The sequence below is a fragment of the Anabrus simplex genome, chromosome 1 (assembly GCF_040414725.1).
Source record: "Anabrus simplex isolate iqAnaSimp1 chromosome 1, ASM4041472v1, whole genome shotgun sequence".
NCBI lineage: Eukaryota > Metazoa > Arthropoda > Insecta > Orthoptera > Tettigoniidae > Anabrus > Anabrus simplex.
The window spans coordinates 810,128,070-810,142,050 of NC_090265.1; the positions used below are offsets into that span (position 1 = coordinate 810,128,070).

Sequence of the window (13,981 nt, forward strand, 5' to 3'; positions counted from 1 at the left end):
TACAACTACTCTAGTTGTTAATGTAAAATGGATATTAATGTGTGAGAGCAAATTTGTTTTACTACATAATTACATTAAAATTCTTAGAATAAAAGTGCTGATATTTTACAGGTAAAATAAGTTGAAGATTTTTCACAATCAGAACAGCCATCCAGTATTAAACACTATGTATCTTTTGAAAACAACTGTTCATTAAAGTTCTTTTGGCTTTGTCAGCCTTATCTAAGTACGCCTATATATTATAGTGAACAGAGGTGGAATTTTTTTTTTTTTTTGCTGTCTTTACTGTCTTTTTACTTGGACTGTTTTGACTCTTTCCTGGTTCTTGTGTCTTTTGAACAGCTGCTCTAGGCCACAGTGGTTTGTCAGTTTTTTTTGCAGGTGATTATATCTTTTTTGTGGAATTTGGTCCGCATTTTCACGAAGCGAGTGTGCACATCTGCTTAAGTGAGCGCTTAGGTCTACCAGAGTTTTTATTCTTTTTTGCAGTCAAATACAATATATGCAGTAATAAAAGTTAAAAGTCATTTCATAGAAATTTGTAAAGTCTGAAGCCATCTCAGTCAATTTATAACCAGTGGCGGCGATAAGGACCCCGCAGACCCATGGCTTGTGAAGGGCCCATGACTGTTTCTTAATTCAGTAACTGAAGAGTGATTTTACATGTTGATAAAGGTACGGCACACAACACAGTATTATTTGTATTACAGAGGGTTATTCCAAACTTAGGTCGTCGTAGTGCAGAGCTTCTTTCGTCAATATGAGTACGGTAGTTATTTCTGAAATAATGTGGGTTTCCCAACCTGTTCCAATGGCTCGCTGCCATTCATAACAATCAAGAAGGCTTTTGAAATAATTAGCCTATTCTGAGAACCCAGTAGTCAGTGAAGATGCAATAACAAAGACAATCTCCTTATCTAAACTCTGAATACTGAAGTTTTGAGTCTGTTTATAACACTCAGCAGTCAGTGTAGCTAAGTAGGCCTATGATGGACAGTTGAGTTGTAAATAGCAGTAAATTGTTTGGTCCTCGGAACAACATTATTTCTCAATACTGTGATGGTCCACATTTTTTGGTTTATTGCTATGTGCATTTCGTGTGTGTGTGTTTTTTTTTCATACCATGTAAGTGTATTACATTAATTCCTTCGAATTTGAAAACAAAATTGTGTATTTTTTTAATAAGCTGATGCAAAATGCAAACTCGTGTCCTCATCCCGAGGTGGTGCAGCTCTTTTCAGGTACACCCCCATTGGAGGTGAGCAATAAGCTGATGTGGAAATTTTATTTTGCTTTGCCTGTATAGCCTATGTGGTGTTTCAGTTTGTTATTTGACATTTGAGTTCATTCAAATTAAGCTACCTTTTTTATCATTATTGTTGTTGTTGTTGTTGTTGTTGATGTTGTTGTTGTTGTTGTTGTTCATCATTATTATTATTATTATTATTATTATTATTATTATTATTATTATTATTATTATTATTATTATTATTATTATTATTATTATTATTATTATTATTATTATTATTATTATTATTATTATTATTATTATTATTATTATTATTATTATTATTATTATTATTATTATTATTATTATTATACTGTTGTTGCTATTCTTGTTTATTTGGTATTAAATTTATGTTAATGGTTTGATTGTGCAAAATATGAACCAAATTTAAAGTGTACCTACCTTGTAAGACATTATTTTTGTTGATCAAAGACAAGCTAGTAAAATGTCTAGAGTGGTTCTTGTGATGATATTAAGCTTAATTCATCAATAAAAATTTGAACTAACCTTCCTCAAAATGATACTGTATTTCCAAAAATAGTCCTTTTTTTCACAAAGTATTATCTGCATAATGGGCACATGCCACAAATCTATTGCTCTTCTTTCTGTAATATTTAACAGATTGGGTGTAACATTGTTCCTTTACAAGACAAGTTTCACTAATTCAATTCCAAGCCTCATTTTTACACAGTAGAGACTTGCACAAATTCCTCTTTCCTGTAAACTTATAGCTCCATGGCATGTGTATCTCTTCCACTGGGCCCTTCCACACAAATAGGAAATATTTATCTAGAATAAGATACATTTTTGGATCATCAACATATTCTAAATTTCTTACAGCAAGGAATCCGGTTCAATGTGAGTGTACTGGAACCATCACGTGGTTATATCTTGGAGGTGTTTGATAACCACTTCCATCTCCCATCGTTGGGCCCTATTGGTATGTAAATGTACCCCTACTTATAAACTGCCTTTGATCTTTCTTAATTGTAGAGCAAGCAACAAATTCATCTTTTTTCATTTACCACAATTAAACCATCATATTAAGACAACAGACAAGTCACATAAATATTTATGCTTTAAATAATAATAATAATAATAATAATAATAATAATAATAATAATAATAATAATAATAATAATAATAATAATAATAATAATAATAATAATAATAATAATAATAATAATAATAATAATAATAATAATAATAATAATAATAATAATAATAATAATAATAATAATAATAATAATAATAATAATAATAATAATAATAATAATAATAATAATAATAATAATAATAATAATAATAATAATAATAATAATAATAATAATAATAATAATAATAATAATAATAATAATAATAATAATAATAATAATAATAATAATAATAATAATAATAATAATAATAATAATAATAATAATAATAATAATAATAATAATAATAATAATAATAATAATAATAATAATAATAATAATTGCAGCCTGTAGCCATATTACAAAATTTCAACATAAGCACATCACTCAATTATTTTATTTGCTATATAGCACTACTGTCATGATTTGGTTTGGGCACGTGGTTATGTGATAAATTCCACATACGTTGTTACATACCTCACACATGCAATTTTCATCTGGGTCATGGAACATTTTCGGGAGCAGATCCTATGCTTGAAACCATGAACTGCAAGCCTGGTCACGATTTGTTGTATTACACAGAGTGGCTGTGTTCATCTTCAGTCTAGCATCACATTTGTTGTGTAAAATTCCACTGGTATGTCTTGCCTCTTATTCTGTAGATCTTGGAGCAGCTTCTTGTAATTTTTCATAGTCAGTAGTAGTAGAGTTATCCACAGATTTTCTATCAGGAACATTCCTATTGAAAGCAAATATACCAGTCTGGACTTGGTTTTCTTCAATACTCCGAGGGCTCTTTTGAGAAATCTGGATTTTTACCTCTTCCAATTGCCTGTAGTTAAGAAATTCCCATATTCCACATGTTAGAACGGGCAGTACCTTCGTTTGAAAAAGTGCCATTGCTGTTTCAAGTGATATGAGATTTATATGTCCAATGTCATTTATAGCTTTTATTGCAGCAAGTGATTTTTTTTTTTTGCTAAGGGCTTTACGTCGCACCGACACAGATAGGTCTTATGGCGACGATGGGATAGGAAAGGCCTAGGAGTTGGAAGGAAGCGGCCGTGGCCTTAATTAAGGTACAGCCCCAGCATTTGCCTGGTGAGAAAATGGGAAACCACGGAAAACCATTTTCAGGGCTGCCGATAGTGGGATTCGAACCTACTATCTCCCGGATGCAAGCTCACAGCCGCGCGCCTCTACGCGCACGGCCAACTCGCCCGGTGCAAGTGATTTTGATCTTAGGTGTAACCTAAAGCTTCTTCCTGTAACCTGTAGGTTGATGAATAGGTATCTATTTTCAGTTCCTTGCTGTAGCATATCACTTGGTCTGAACCTGCTGACCTATCACTGTTTCGGTCTCATCTTGATCGTAGTTGCTCGCTTAGCACCACCCGGGGGACACGTGCAGGGTAATGGTAGGTAATACCTGCGGACGTGAGCAACAGTGGACTGTCATAAACGACCTCTCGGTCATGATAACCTATATTCGTCGAACAGTCCTTCTAAGGACTATGAATTTCAAACACGGAAGATCGGCCCACAGATCAACATCTGCCAGTTTAACATCGAAGGCATTAGTAGAGCCAAGAGTGAGTATTTATCAAGCATTTTACAGAAGCACTCAGTTGACATTGTTGTACTACAGGAAACACATACAGAGAACACTGAACAGTTATTGGCAAGGGGAAAGATACCAGGATTTAAAATGATAGCAGCTCACGACCATGCTCAATACGGAATTGCTACTTACATTAGAAATAACATTTGCAACTACAGTACCCTACCAGTAAGCGATCATCCAACCTATTTCTCCACCTCAGTACAAATAGAACACATCATGGTAACGAATATTTACAAGCCACCCAATGAAATATGGCCTGATCCCATTCCCATAATACCCTCTCATAATAACATCATCCTTGGAGATTTCAACAGCCACCATACATCTTGGGGCTATAAGCGAGATGTTGAAAATGGAACTAAGGTCTCAGAATGGGCAGAAGTAAACAACCTTGCACTGATATATGACCCCAAAGATAAGGGAACGTTTCACTCTGGCCGTTGGAAATGTGACTACACACCAGACCTTTGCTTTGTCTCGCACAGTTTTATGTTACCATCTTGCCGTGTTAGGAGACAAGTGCTCAATAACTTCCCGCACAGCCAGCACAGACCCATAATCTACCAAATAGGAATTCAGATCCCAGTTATACAATCTACACCCAGACCTCGCTGGAACTTTCAGAAAGCAGACTGGGTTGCTTATGCCAAGTCTACTGATGCCAACATCAGATGGATTAAACCTGTCCCAGAGAACTACATGAGGTTTGTTGGCTTAATAAAATCAGCAGCAAAAACCTATATTCCTAGAGGATTCCGTAAAGACTATATACCGGGATGGAGTGAAGAGTCCAGCAGACTGAGTAAGGAATTCCAAGAAAATAGCAGTCACGAGAAAGCAACAGATTTACTACAATCACTTGATCTTGCTAGAAAAGAGAAGTGGGTGAAGACTGTAAAAGACATGAATTTCACCCATTCCAGCAGAAAAGCATGGTCACTTATTCGGAAATTAGATTCCACATCCATACCACCAAAGCAACATTCCCCAATCAAGGTAGAAGCAATAGCAAATCACCTCGTTTCCACCTCTAAAACAAGGAATAAACTGACCACAAAATGGGTTAAAACTGAGCTTAAACGGGCAAAACGAGAAACACAACCGAACGCAACCTATTCACAACCTTTCACATCACAAGAGGTCGATGAGGGATTAAAATCACTCCGAAATGGCAAAGCTGCAGGACTAGATGGAATCTACCCAGAACTACTAAAAAACTGTGGTCCAGCTACAAGAAGATGGCTTGCTGCATTCTTCAGCTCCATACTTCAGTCAGGAAGACTTCCCCCAATCTTCAAGAAGTCAAAAATTATTGCCCTTCTGAAACCAGGAAAGGATCCAACTCTCCCACAAAGCTATCGACCTATAGCTCTACTCTGCGTCACCTACAAGTTATTAGAAAGACTGATACTAAACCGAATAGCACCTGCCATCGAAGCATTCCTTCCAGTTGAACAAGCAGGATTTCGACCCAGCCGTGACTGCAGTGACCAAGTACTGTCCTTGACCACATATCTGGAGGTTGGTTTTGAGAAGAAATTGAAAAGCGTCTCTGTCTTCTTAGATCTTACAGCTGCATATGACACAGTCTGGAGGGAAGGTCTTATGCTTAAACTGATTAAAGCTGTTCCTTGCTTAAAAATTACTACACTAATTGACAGAATGTTAAGCAACCGACTATTTCAAGTTCACTCAGAACACAACAGAAGCAAATTCCACAAAGTCAACAATGGTCTGCCTCAAGGGTCGGTTCTATCTCCTACTCTCTTCAACTTATACATCCACGACCTGCCTGAAACAGTGTCCCGAAAGTTCATATATGCGGACGATATTTGCCTTACAATTCAACGACCCAACTTCGCAGAAGCTGAAATAGTTCTTAACCGAGACCTTGAACTGTTGGATGACTACTTTCAAAGATGGTACCTTCATCCCAATCCACAGAAAACAGTGACATCTACATTCCATCTGAACAACGCAGAAGCAAACCACCATCCAATGGTATCCTTCAAGGGCCATGAACTACAATATTGTGCCAATCCCAGTTACTTAGGAGTAACATTGGACAGGTCTCTTACGTACAAAAATCATCTGCAGAAAACCGCCAACAAACTAAAAAGTCGTAATAACATTCTCCAACGATTGGCTGGAACTTCCTGGGGAGCGGATGGAAACACATTAAGGACAACATCTCTGGCCTTAGTCTATTATGCAGCAGAATACTGCTCTGGTGTTTGGCTTAACAGTGCTCACACACAGCTAGTAGATTCACAACTTCGTCAAACCATGCGAATCATAACTGGTACACTTCGTGCTACACCGACCCAATGGTTACCGGTTCTCAGCAATATACTACCTCCACATATCAGGAGACAGAAGGCCCTTTTTCAGCTATGGACCAGAATGCTAAAGAATGAACGTCTACCTGTTCATGAGGATATCAGACAGAAATGCACACGCCTGAAGTCTCGCCAGCCTGCTTGGAAGACAGCCGTGAAGATAACATCTAGTGAATTCAACCCCACCTCTAAATGGTTAACAGAGTGGTCTTTATCCCCAGCTCGGGCAATAGTGGATATTAATAACCCATCCACAAAGCTGGCAGGCTTTGATCTGCCACGTTGCACCTGGAGTAGACTAAACCGCATGAGATGTGGAGTAGGTAGAACAGCATCTACTTTACACACCTGGGGCTAGTCAGTTTCTCTATACTGTGATTGTGGGGAGGTTCGACAAACAATGAAACATGTAGTGCAGGAATGTCCACTCCGTGCTTTCACTGGCACCATGGAAGACCTCAACACAGCAACACCCGAAGCAGTGAAGTGGGTGGCGGGTTTGGACATTCACATTTAGTGACATGTACATCACTCGCACTCAGTGTGTATATATGAACTGTCAGAGTTGATAGGTGGATAGCGATGTAAATATATTGTGTTTTCTTCTTGTACTTTCAAACTTTGTAAATTGCTTTCTTTGACTGTATAGATATGATAATTTGTATTTACTTTGTACTCATCTTTCACTGGTTGTGTAAATAGTTTATGGGTTGTCATTATTCATCATACGCCGAATAAATAAATAAACCACTGTTTTGAAAAATTATCATTTCTGTCTTGTCCTTATAGATTGTATGTAACTTCATTTTTATGAGCCCAGTCACATAATGCAGTGAGTTTCTCTCACCAGAGGGCCAGCAGGCACACCCAGCTTATCTGCCTCCAACTGACTCATCACTTCCCGCTCTGCGGCACAGCAACAAGGAGAGCACCTCGCTCACTTTATCTGTGCGTAACAAGAGATAACACAATTAAAATTAAGAATGTAAGAATTAAGTAAATGAGTAATTAAGAATTAAAAAATAGCTCATACCTTATGACAGGAGATGTTGGAAACGTTCTTCTCCTGCATCCACACATTTCTGGCATCATCTTAAGAACCTCCGATTCACACGCATAAGTTCGTCTTCCGTAATTGAGGCTATTTCCCTCCGGATATGTTCTTTCAGTTCGTCCAGCATGTGAGGGTTTCTTGCATACACTTTATTTTTGAAGCTCTCCCATGAATAAAAGTCACAAACAGTTAGATCTAGGGACTGTGATGACCATAAGTCATACTAATAACACAGTCTTAAAAAATTTCCTCAATTAAGTTTAATGGGTCATTAGCTGATGCACAGTGGCAGAGTCTTGCTGAAAATATCCATGTCAACAGTTAGTGTCAGTTAGTTCATAAAAAAATGGTTTGAGTATATTGAAAACCTACAATCTGTTTACCAGTCTTTGACCGGGTCAGGGATGTGATGAATGAACCAGATATAGGCTATTATTACAATGGGGTCGCCACTCCTAAGGTGATATTAATGACTGATAGATGCTATGAAATGAGAATGGAGAGTGTTGCTGGAATGAAAGATGATAGGGAAAACCGAAGTACCCGGAGAAAAACCTGTCCCGCCTCCGCTTTGTCCAGCACAAATCTCACATGGAGTGACCGGGATTTGAACCACAGTATCCAGCGGTGAGAGGCCGATGCGCTGCTGTCTGAGCCTTACATATTTATGCATTAATTGTGCCCTGAAAAGAGATAGGTCTTCTAATTCTGTATCCATTCTTTGCACACCATACTGCGATCCGTTCATCGTGTAGAGGAATTTCGTATATGCGAGGTTTTTTTCTGTACTCCAATATTTATTATTCTGCGTCAAAACATACCCATGTAAATGGAAATGCGCTTCGTCAGAGATAAATATTAAACGTGGATCAGTTATTTCATCATGAACGTTTTGCAACATCCAATTACAAAAACGTACCCGCTTATCATGATCAAGCGGATGCAGTTCGTGTACTACAGTTACCTTGTATGGTTTCAATTTTAACATTTTCGTAGCCCGCCATGCTGAGCTCTTCAAAACCCTGCCTTCTTGTCCAATTCGTCTTAGGGATTTTGTAGCCGTATATTCTAATCTTTCTGCAATTTTATTTACTTTTTCCTCATTAAGTACGGTACATGTTTCATTAACACTTCGCTTCTTATCGAGTAAAGAACCAGTTCATCTCAATTTGTTTACGAGTTTCCGCACGGTCTCTATACATGGAGGGCGTACACCTGGAAATTGTGTTACAAATCGCATAACGACTTCCCTGCAAGACTCTGTTTTCACATAATTATCGTACAAACATACCGTGTACACGTGTGGAGGCAGTATGAGAATTATACCCCAGAGTAACACTTCACAACTGTAGCACAGTTGGAGCAACAGATCAACACTTAATACATGTTCTAAGCACGGACCTGAACTGCGAAGTGAGGGCATTCCTGTGCTCTTGCTGCACTGTGTAATGGGAAGTAATGAGTCAACGGAGGCAGATAAGCTGGGCGCACCTGCCGGCCACCAGATGAGAGAAACTCACTGTATGTCTACTGTCTTTGAAAGTCATTTATCTGCTCTGAAGCAATTGCCATAGGCCCTATCATCTGCATATATGTATAATTTAGTCTTCATTGTTTCCCGGATTCTGTCACCAGCATCATATGTGAGCAATATTCATACTTTAAAACAGTCTACAAAGCATATAATCATCACAGTTCTTACTGTACAGGAAACCCTATGACTTGATAGTGTTTTCACAAACATGGTGGTGGCGGTGGCGGTGGTGATGGTGGCGGTGGCAGCGGCTGTGGGAACTGTCCTCTCTAGTAAGAATGTCCATGTTTGTCCTGACATTATTTAAGCAATTCTCTGAAAGAATGTGATAGATAGCAAGAAAATTCTGTCATGACCTACTGTGTAGATGCCAAGTTATTCGTCTTATTAATCTTCAGCTACTTCTGCAATTTTCACTGAAGGAAAACTATTTTTTGAACAGTTTGACTTTCTTCCAATAAAACTTGTGTCTTAGCATTCAAGGACATGTTCTGTAATGCTGTTTTGATTCAGCAAGTTAGATTTCTATCTCATTGCTCCAAGTTTGATTTATGGTTCAGCCATGGAAGGTTAAAATCCTGGTATGAATGTTGGAATACATTTCACTTAATCTCATAAGAACAACTGAGAATAGAATAAGATTTAAATGTCACTCTCAACCATTCTAGATATAGGTTCCTCCATTTCATCTTCAGGAAACTGCTGAGATTATTCTTAGAATACAGGCTGCAACTGCTTCCTACCTATAGTTCCAGTTAATTACAAATAAACACATCAACACAAACCCATGCTCATACAAGTTATCAGGATAAAAATGCTTTAAAAATCTTCTATTACAGAGACAAATACAATTTTATTTCTTGCATAATAAACCTTAAATTGACCTGTTAGCTTCATCTTCTTCTTTTGTGTTTCTCATCTCTTAACCCCTGTTTTTATCCTTTTATCTGTGTCTTTTTTCTTTTCCTGTGTTTATCTTACTACTGTCCGACTCGTTGGCTGAACGGTCAGCGTACTGGCCTTCGGTTCAGAGGGTCCCGGGTTCGATTCCCGGCCGGGTCGGGGATTTTAACCTTAATTAATTCCTACGGCACGGGGGCTGGGTGTACATGTTGCCTTCATCATCATTTCATCCTCATCTTGACGCGCAGGTCGCCTACTGGCGTCAAATAGAAAGACCTCCAACTGGCGAGCCGAACCCATCCTGGGATATCCCGACACTAAAAGCCATACGACATTTCATTTCATTTCATCTTACTACTGACAAAAATGAGTGCAAATGGACAAGACAGGAGAGTGGTTGAATGGTGACTATATTTCTAGGTAATAGAACTCTGAATCACTATTGCATATTCCTCTGGTGGTTGTGTTGTCTGAGTAGGAGGAGGAGAGTGTTGGGACAAAGAAAAACACCCTGTCCTTGAGCCAGAAGAATTAATCGCATGCAATTAAAATCTCTGACTCAAGACCCTCTGAACTGAAGGCCTCAACATTGGCCAATTGGTCAACGAGTCAAACCAATACTAAAAAAAAAAAAAACTGTTATTATTGAACCATATGTGTTTTCTTTAAACATGTACATTTAAATAATGTGTGTTAAACAGTTTTTTTCTATAGTATTTTTTTTCTCTTTTTTTTTTGTTCAGTGTAGTGAGACTGTCCTTTAAGTAGACAATACAGACCACTATAGGTCATTAATACAGTCAAGTTTACAGATTCTAAGTGGTATGTTCAGAGCTGTCAGTGGAAAGATGGCGTGGAATGACATTAGTAGACGAATAAGTCTGAGTGCTGTTTTAAATTTAGGAAAAATCACAAATGAACATAAAGTTGGAATTCAGGAGGACAAATTGGGGCAAATATTCATTTATAGAAAGAGGAGTTCTTCTCCTTCTGTGAATCTTTCTTGAGATGGGTATCAACTGGACATCCTCCATGATTCTCTGTCCTGAGCATCTTGTTTCAGTTGTTCATAGCTTCTCTCTTGTTTAACATCTGTTAACATTCCAAATCTTCTTCTTCCTCTTCCTTTTCTTCCATCTATTTTTCCCTCCATCACCCTCTGTTTAAAACAAATTCTACGTAGTATGTAATCCAACCACAATATTTTCCTCTTCCTTATCGTTTTCATCAAGTGTCTCTTCTCCCCTACTTTTCTTAGCACGTCATCATTTCTCACTTTATCTGTCCACTTCACTTTTTCCATTCTTTTCCACAACCACATTTCAAAATTTTCCAAATACTTTGTTTCTTTCTTTCTTAATGTCCATGCTTCAGCTCCATATGACACCACTCTCCACACAAAACACTTTCTGAACCTCTTTCTTAAATAAATAGGGATTGCCTTAGATGTCAAAAGCCCTCTCATCTTTCCAAAAGCTCCTTTTTGCATAGATATTCTGCTTCTTACTTCTTCTGTACAGCTTCCATTCCATGTTAACAAACTTCCCAAATATCTGAATGATTTTCCTTGTTCCAAATTTATTTCTCTCTAGTGTTATATTAACAGCAATCTCCTTCTTTCCTGTTCCCATCACCTTAGTCTTCCCAGTGTTAATCTTCATTCCAAACTCATTGCCCACTCTCTCAACATTTTCCAACATGACTTGCAGATCTTTTTCTAATTAATTTAATACCACTACATCATCTGCGTATTTTATGGTCTTTATTGGTTCTCCACCCACTACAATGTCCCTTGCTTTTTCCAGGGCCTTCTGTAACAGCTTTTCGGCACATATATTGAACAAAGCCGGTGACATGCAACATCCCTGTCACACTCCTCTTCCAATACCCACTTCTTCTGTTTCATCTACTCTAACCATCACTTTCTGATTCTTATACAACTCTTTCATCAGTTTTCTGTCTTTCCAGTCTACACCAATATCTTTCTGAACCTTCATCAGAACATTTCCCTATTCACTTCTAACATCCTTTCTACAATCATCCTTAGGCATTCAATTGCATCTCTGGTTTTTCTTCCCTTTCGAAAACCAAACTGGTCATCTCCCATATTCTCCTCTATTTTCTTTTCTATTCTTCTCAGCACTATCTTGGTCACTGCCTTAGTAACATGACATATACAACTAACTGTTCTATAGTCTTTACATAGTTTAGCATTACATTCTTTGATAAGGGAACCATAATGGTCTTAAGAAGATCTTCTGGCCAAATGCCTGTGTCATATATTGTGTTCACCAGATTGGTCAGTCTAACTATTCCTCCATTCCCTAAAGCCCTAATTGCTTCAGATGGTATCGGGTCACAGCTCATCGCTTTCCTTTCTTTTAGGTCCTGGATTGCCTTGTCCACTTCCCATTTTTCTATCCTTGGTCCTCTTGACTGTTCATCACAATCCTGCTCATTCTACAGTATCATTGTTCCATCATCAGCTTCATAATCATATAGATCTTTTATATAGTCCGTCCCCACACCTCCTTACTTCCTTCTAAACTTGATGTCATTTTTCCTTGTTTGTTCATTATTCCTTGCTTGTTTATTTTTCTTGGTTTTCTACTCATCAGGCTCCTTGCTGTTCAATACATCTCTTCTATTTTTCCTTTCATTTCCAACTTTTCTATTTCTTCACATTGATTTTTCATCCATTCTTTCCTGGCCTTATCAGTCATCCATCTCAGCTCATTGTTTAGTTTTCTGTATTGTATTTTTCCTTCATCTGAGGAGTCATTTTTCCATTTCCTGCAATCATCCATTTTATCTAACACCTCCCTCATTATCCATTCCTTTTTATTTCTTTTCCTTCTGACTTTACCTACTTCTTCTTCTAATGTTTTTACTATTGCAGTCCTAATGGTAAGCCATTCCTGTAATGCATCCGTATTAATTCTCAAGTTTTCCAACTTTTCTTCAGTCCTTCTTATATATGTCCCAGTATTTTCGTTCTTCAGTTTTGTTACATCCCACTTCCTTCCAGGGTGTTTACTTCTGATATGTTTCAGTCATGTTCTTATATCTGCCACTAGCAAGTTGTGGTCTGTATTTGATCTTCCCCACGGAATGCTTTAGCCATTTTGATGCTGTTTTTGAACCTTTGATTGAGTATAATAAAATATATCTGATATCTGGCTGTATCACCAGGACTCTTCCATGTATACAGCCTTCGTTTATGATTCTTAAACCAAATGTTAGCAATCCAAAGGTAAAGGCTCTTGCAAAAACCAATTAGCTTTTCTCCTCTTTCATTCCTTCTCCCTAATCCAGGGCCTCTCAAACACCCAAAATCTCATGCGTGCAAGCTGAGGTGCAGAGGTCCTGTGCACAGTGCATCGGTCCCACTCGGATCGGCTTGGACCAGCGCGTCGTCTCGGGGCGACTCGGCTAAGCTCGACTCGGCTCGGATTTGGAGCGCTATGGAGCAAGTGGGAAAGAGGGATACAGGTGGAGCGAGCGAGACAGGCGTGAGCAAAGAGAGAGACAGCGCTATTGCTCCAAATCAAGGAGTGGGGGTCTGCACTCTGGTCAACCAAGCGAAGTCGTCTTTTGCACCGTGCACCACGCAATGCACTGGTGCAAGCACCCTGAGAGGCCCTACCCTAATCCATAATCTTCGACCACATTACTCTGTCTTCCACTTCCCACTACACTATTCCGATCTCCCATCATCACAGTTCTTATTGGACCTTTCCCGTTCTCCTCAAATACCTCCTCTATCTGCTCATAAATCTGGTCTACCTCTTCCTCATCCGCACTCGTTGTAGGCATATACACTTGAATGATCAGTGTGTCAACAGGGTCACTCTGTATCTTGATTGCCAGTACCCTATCACTTAGAGGCATCGCCTTAATTATATTTCTATCAAGAACTTTTCTATACAATAGACCTACACCTCCTTGCCAGTGTTCTCCCTTACACATCATCTTGTAATCTTCAGATACAAGCTCTCCTTCTCTTTCCCATTGCAATTTACATAATCCTAAAATACTGATGTTGTATTTTTCTATTTCCTTCTTCACATTCTCCAATTTAGCTTTCTCATTCATCGTTCTGACAT

At 38.2% G+C, this 13,981-nt stretch overlaps 1 protein-coding gene across 1 annotated transcript in view; it reads left to right on the forward strand.

Moving 5' to 3' along the window:
• The window catches only part of hgo (homogentisate 1,2-dioxygenase), a 95,062-nt gene that overhangs the window by 50,163 nt on the left and 30,918 nt on the right, over nt 1-13,981 (forward strand). The window contains exon 6 of the mRNA XM_067146879.2: nt 2,129-2,228. Coding sequence (XP_067002980.1) covers nt 2,129-2,228 — 100 coding nt within the window. The remainder of the gene's footprint in view (nt 1-2,128; nt 2,229-13,981) is intronic.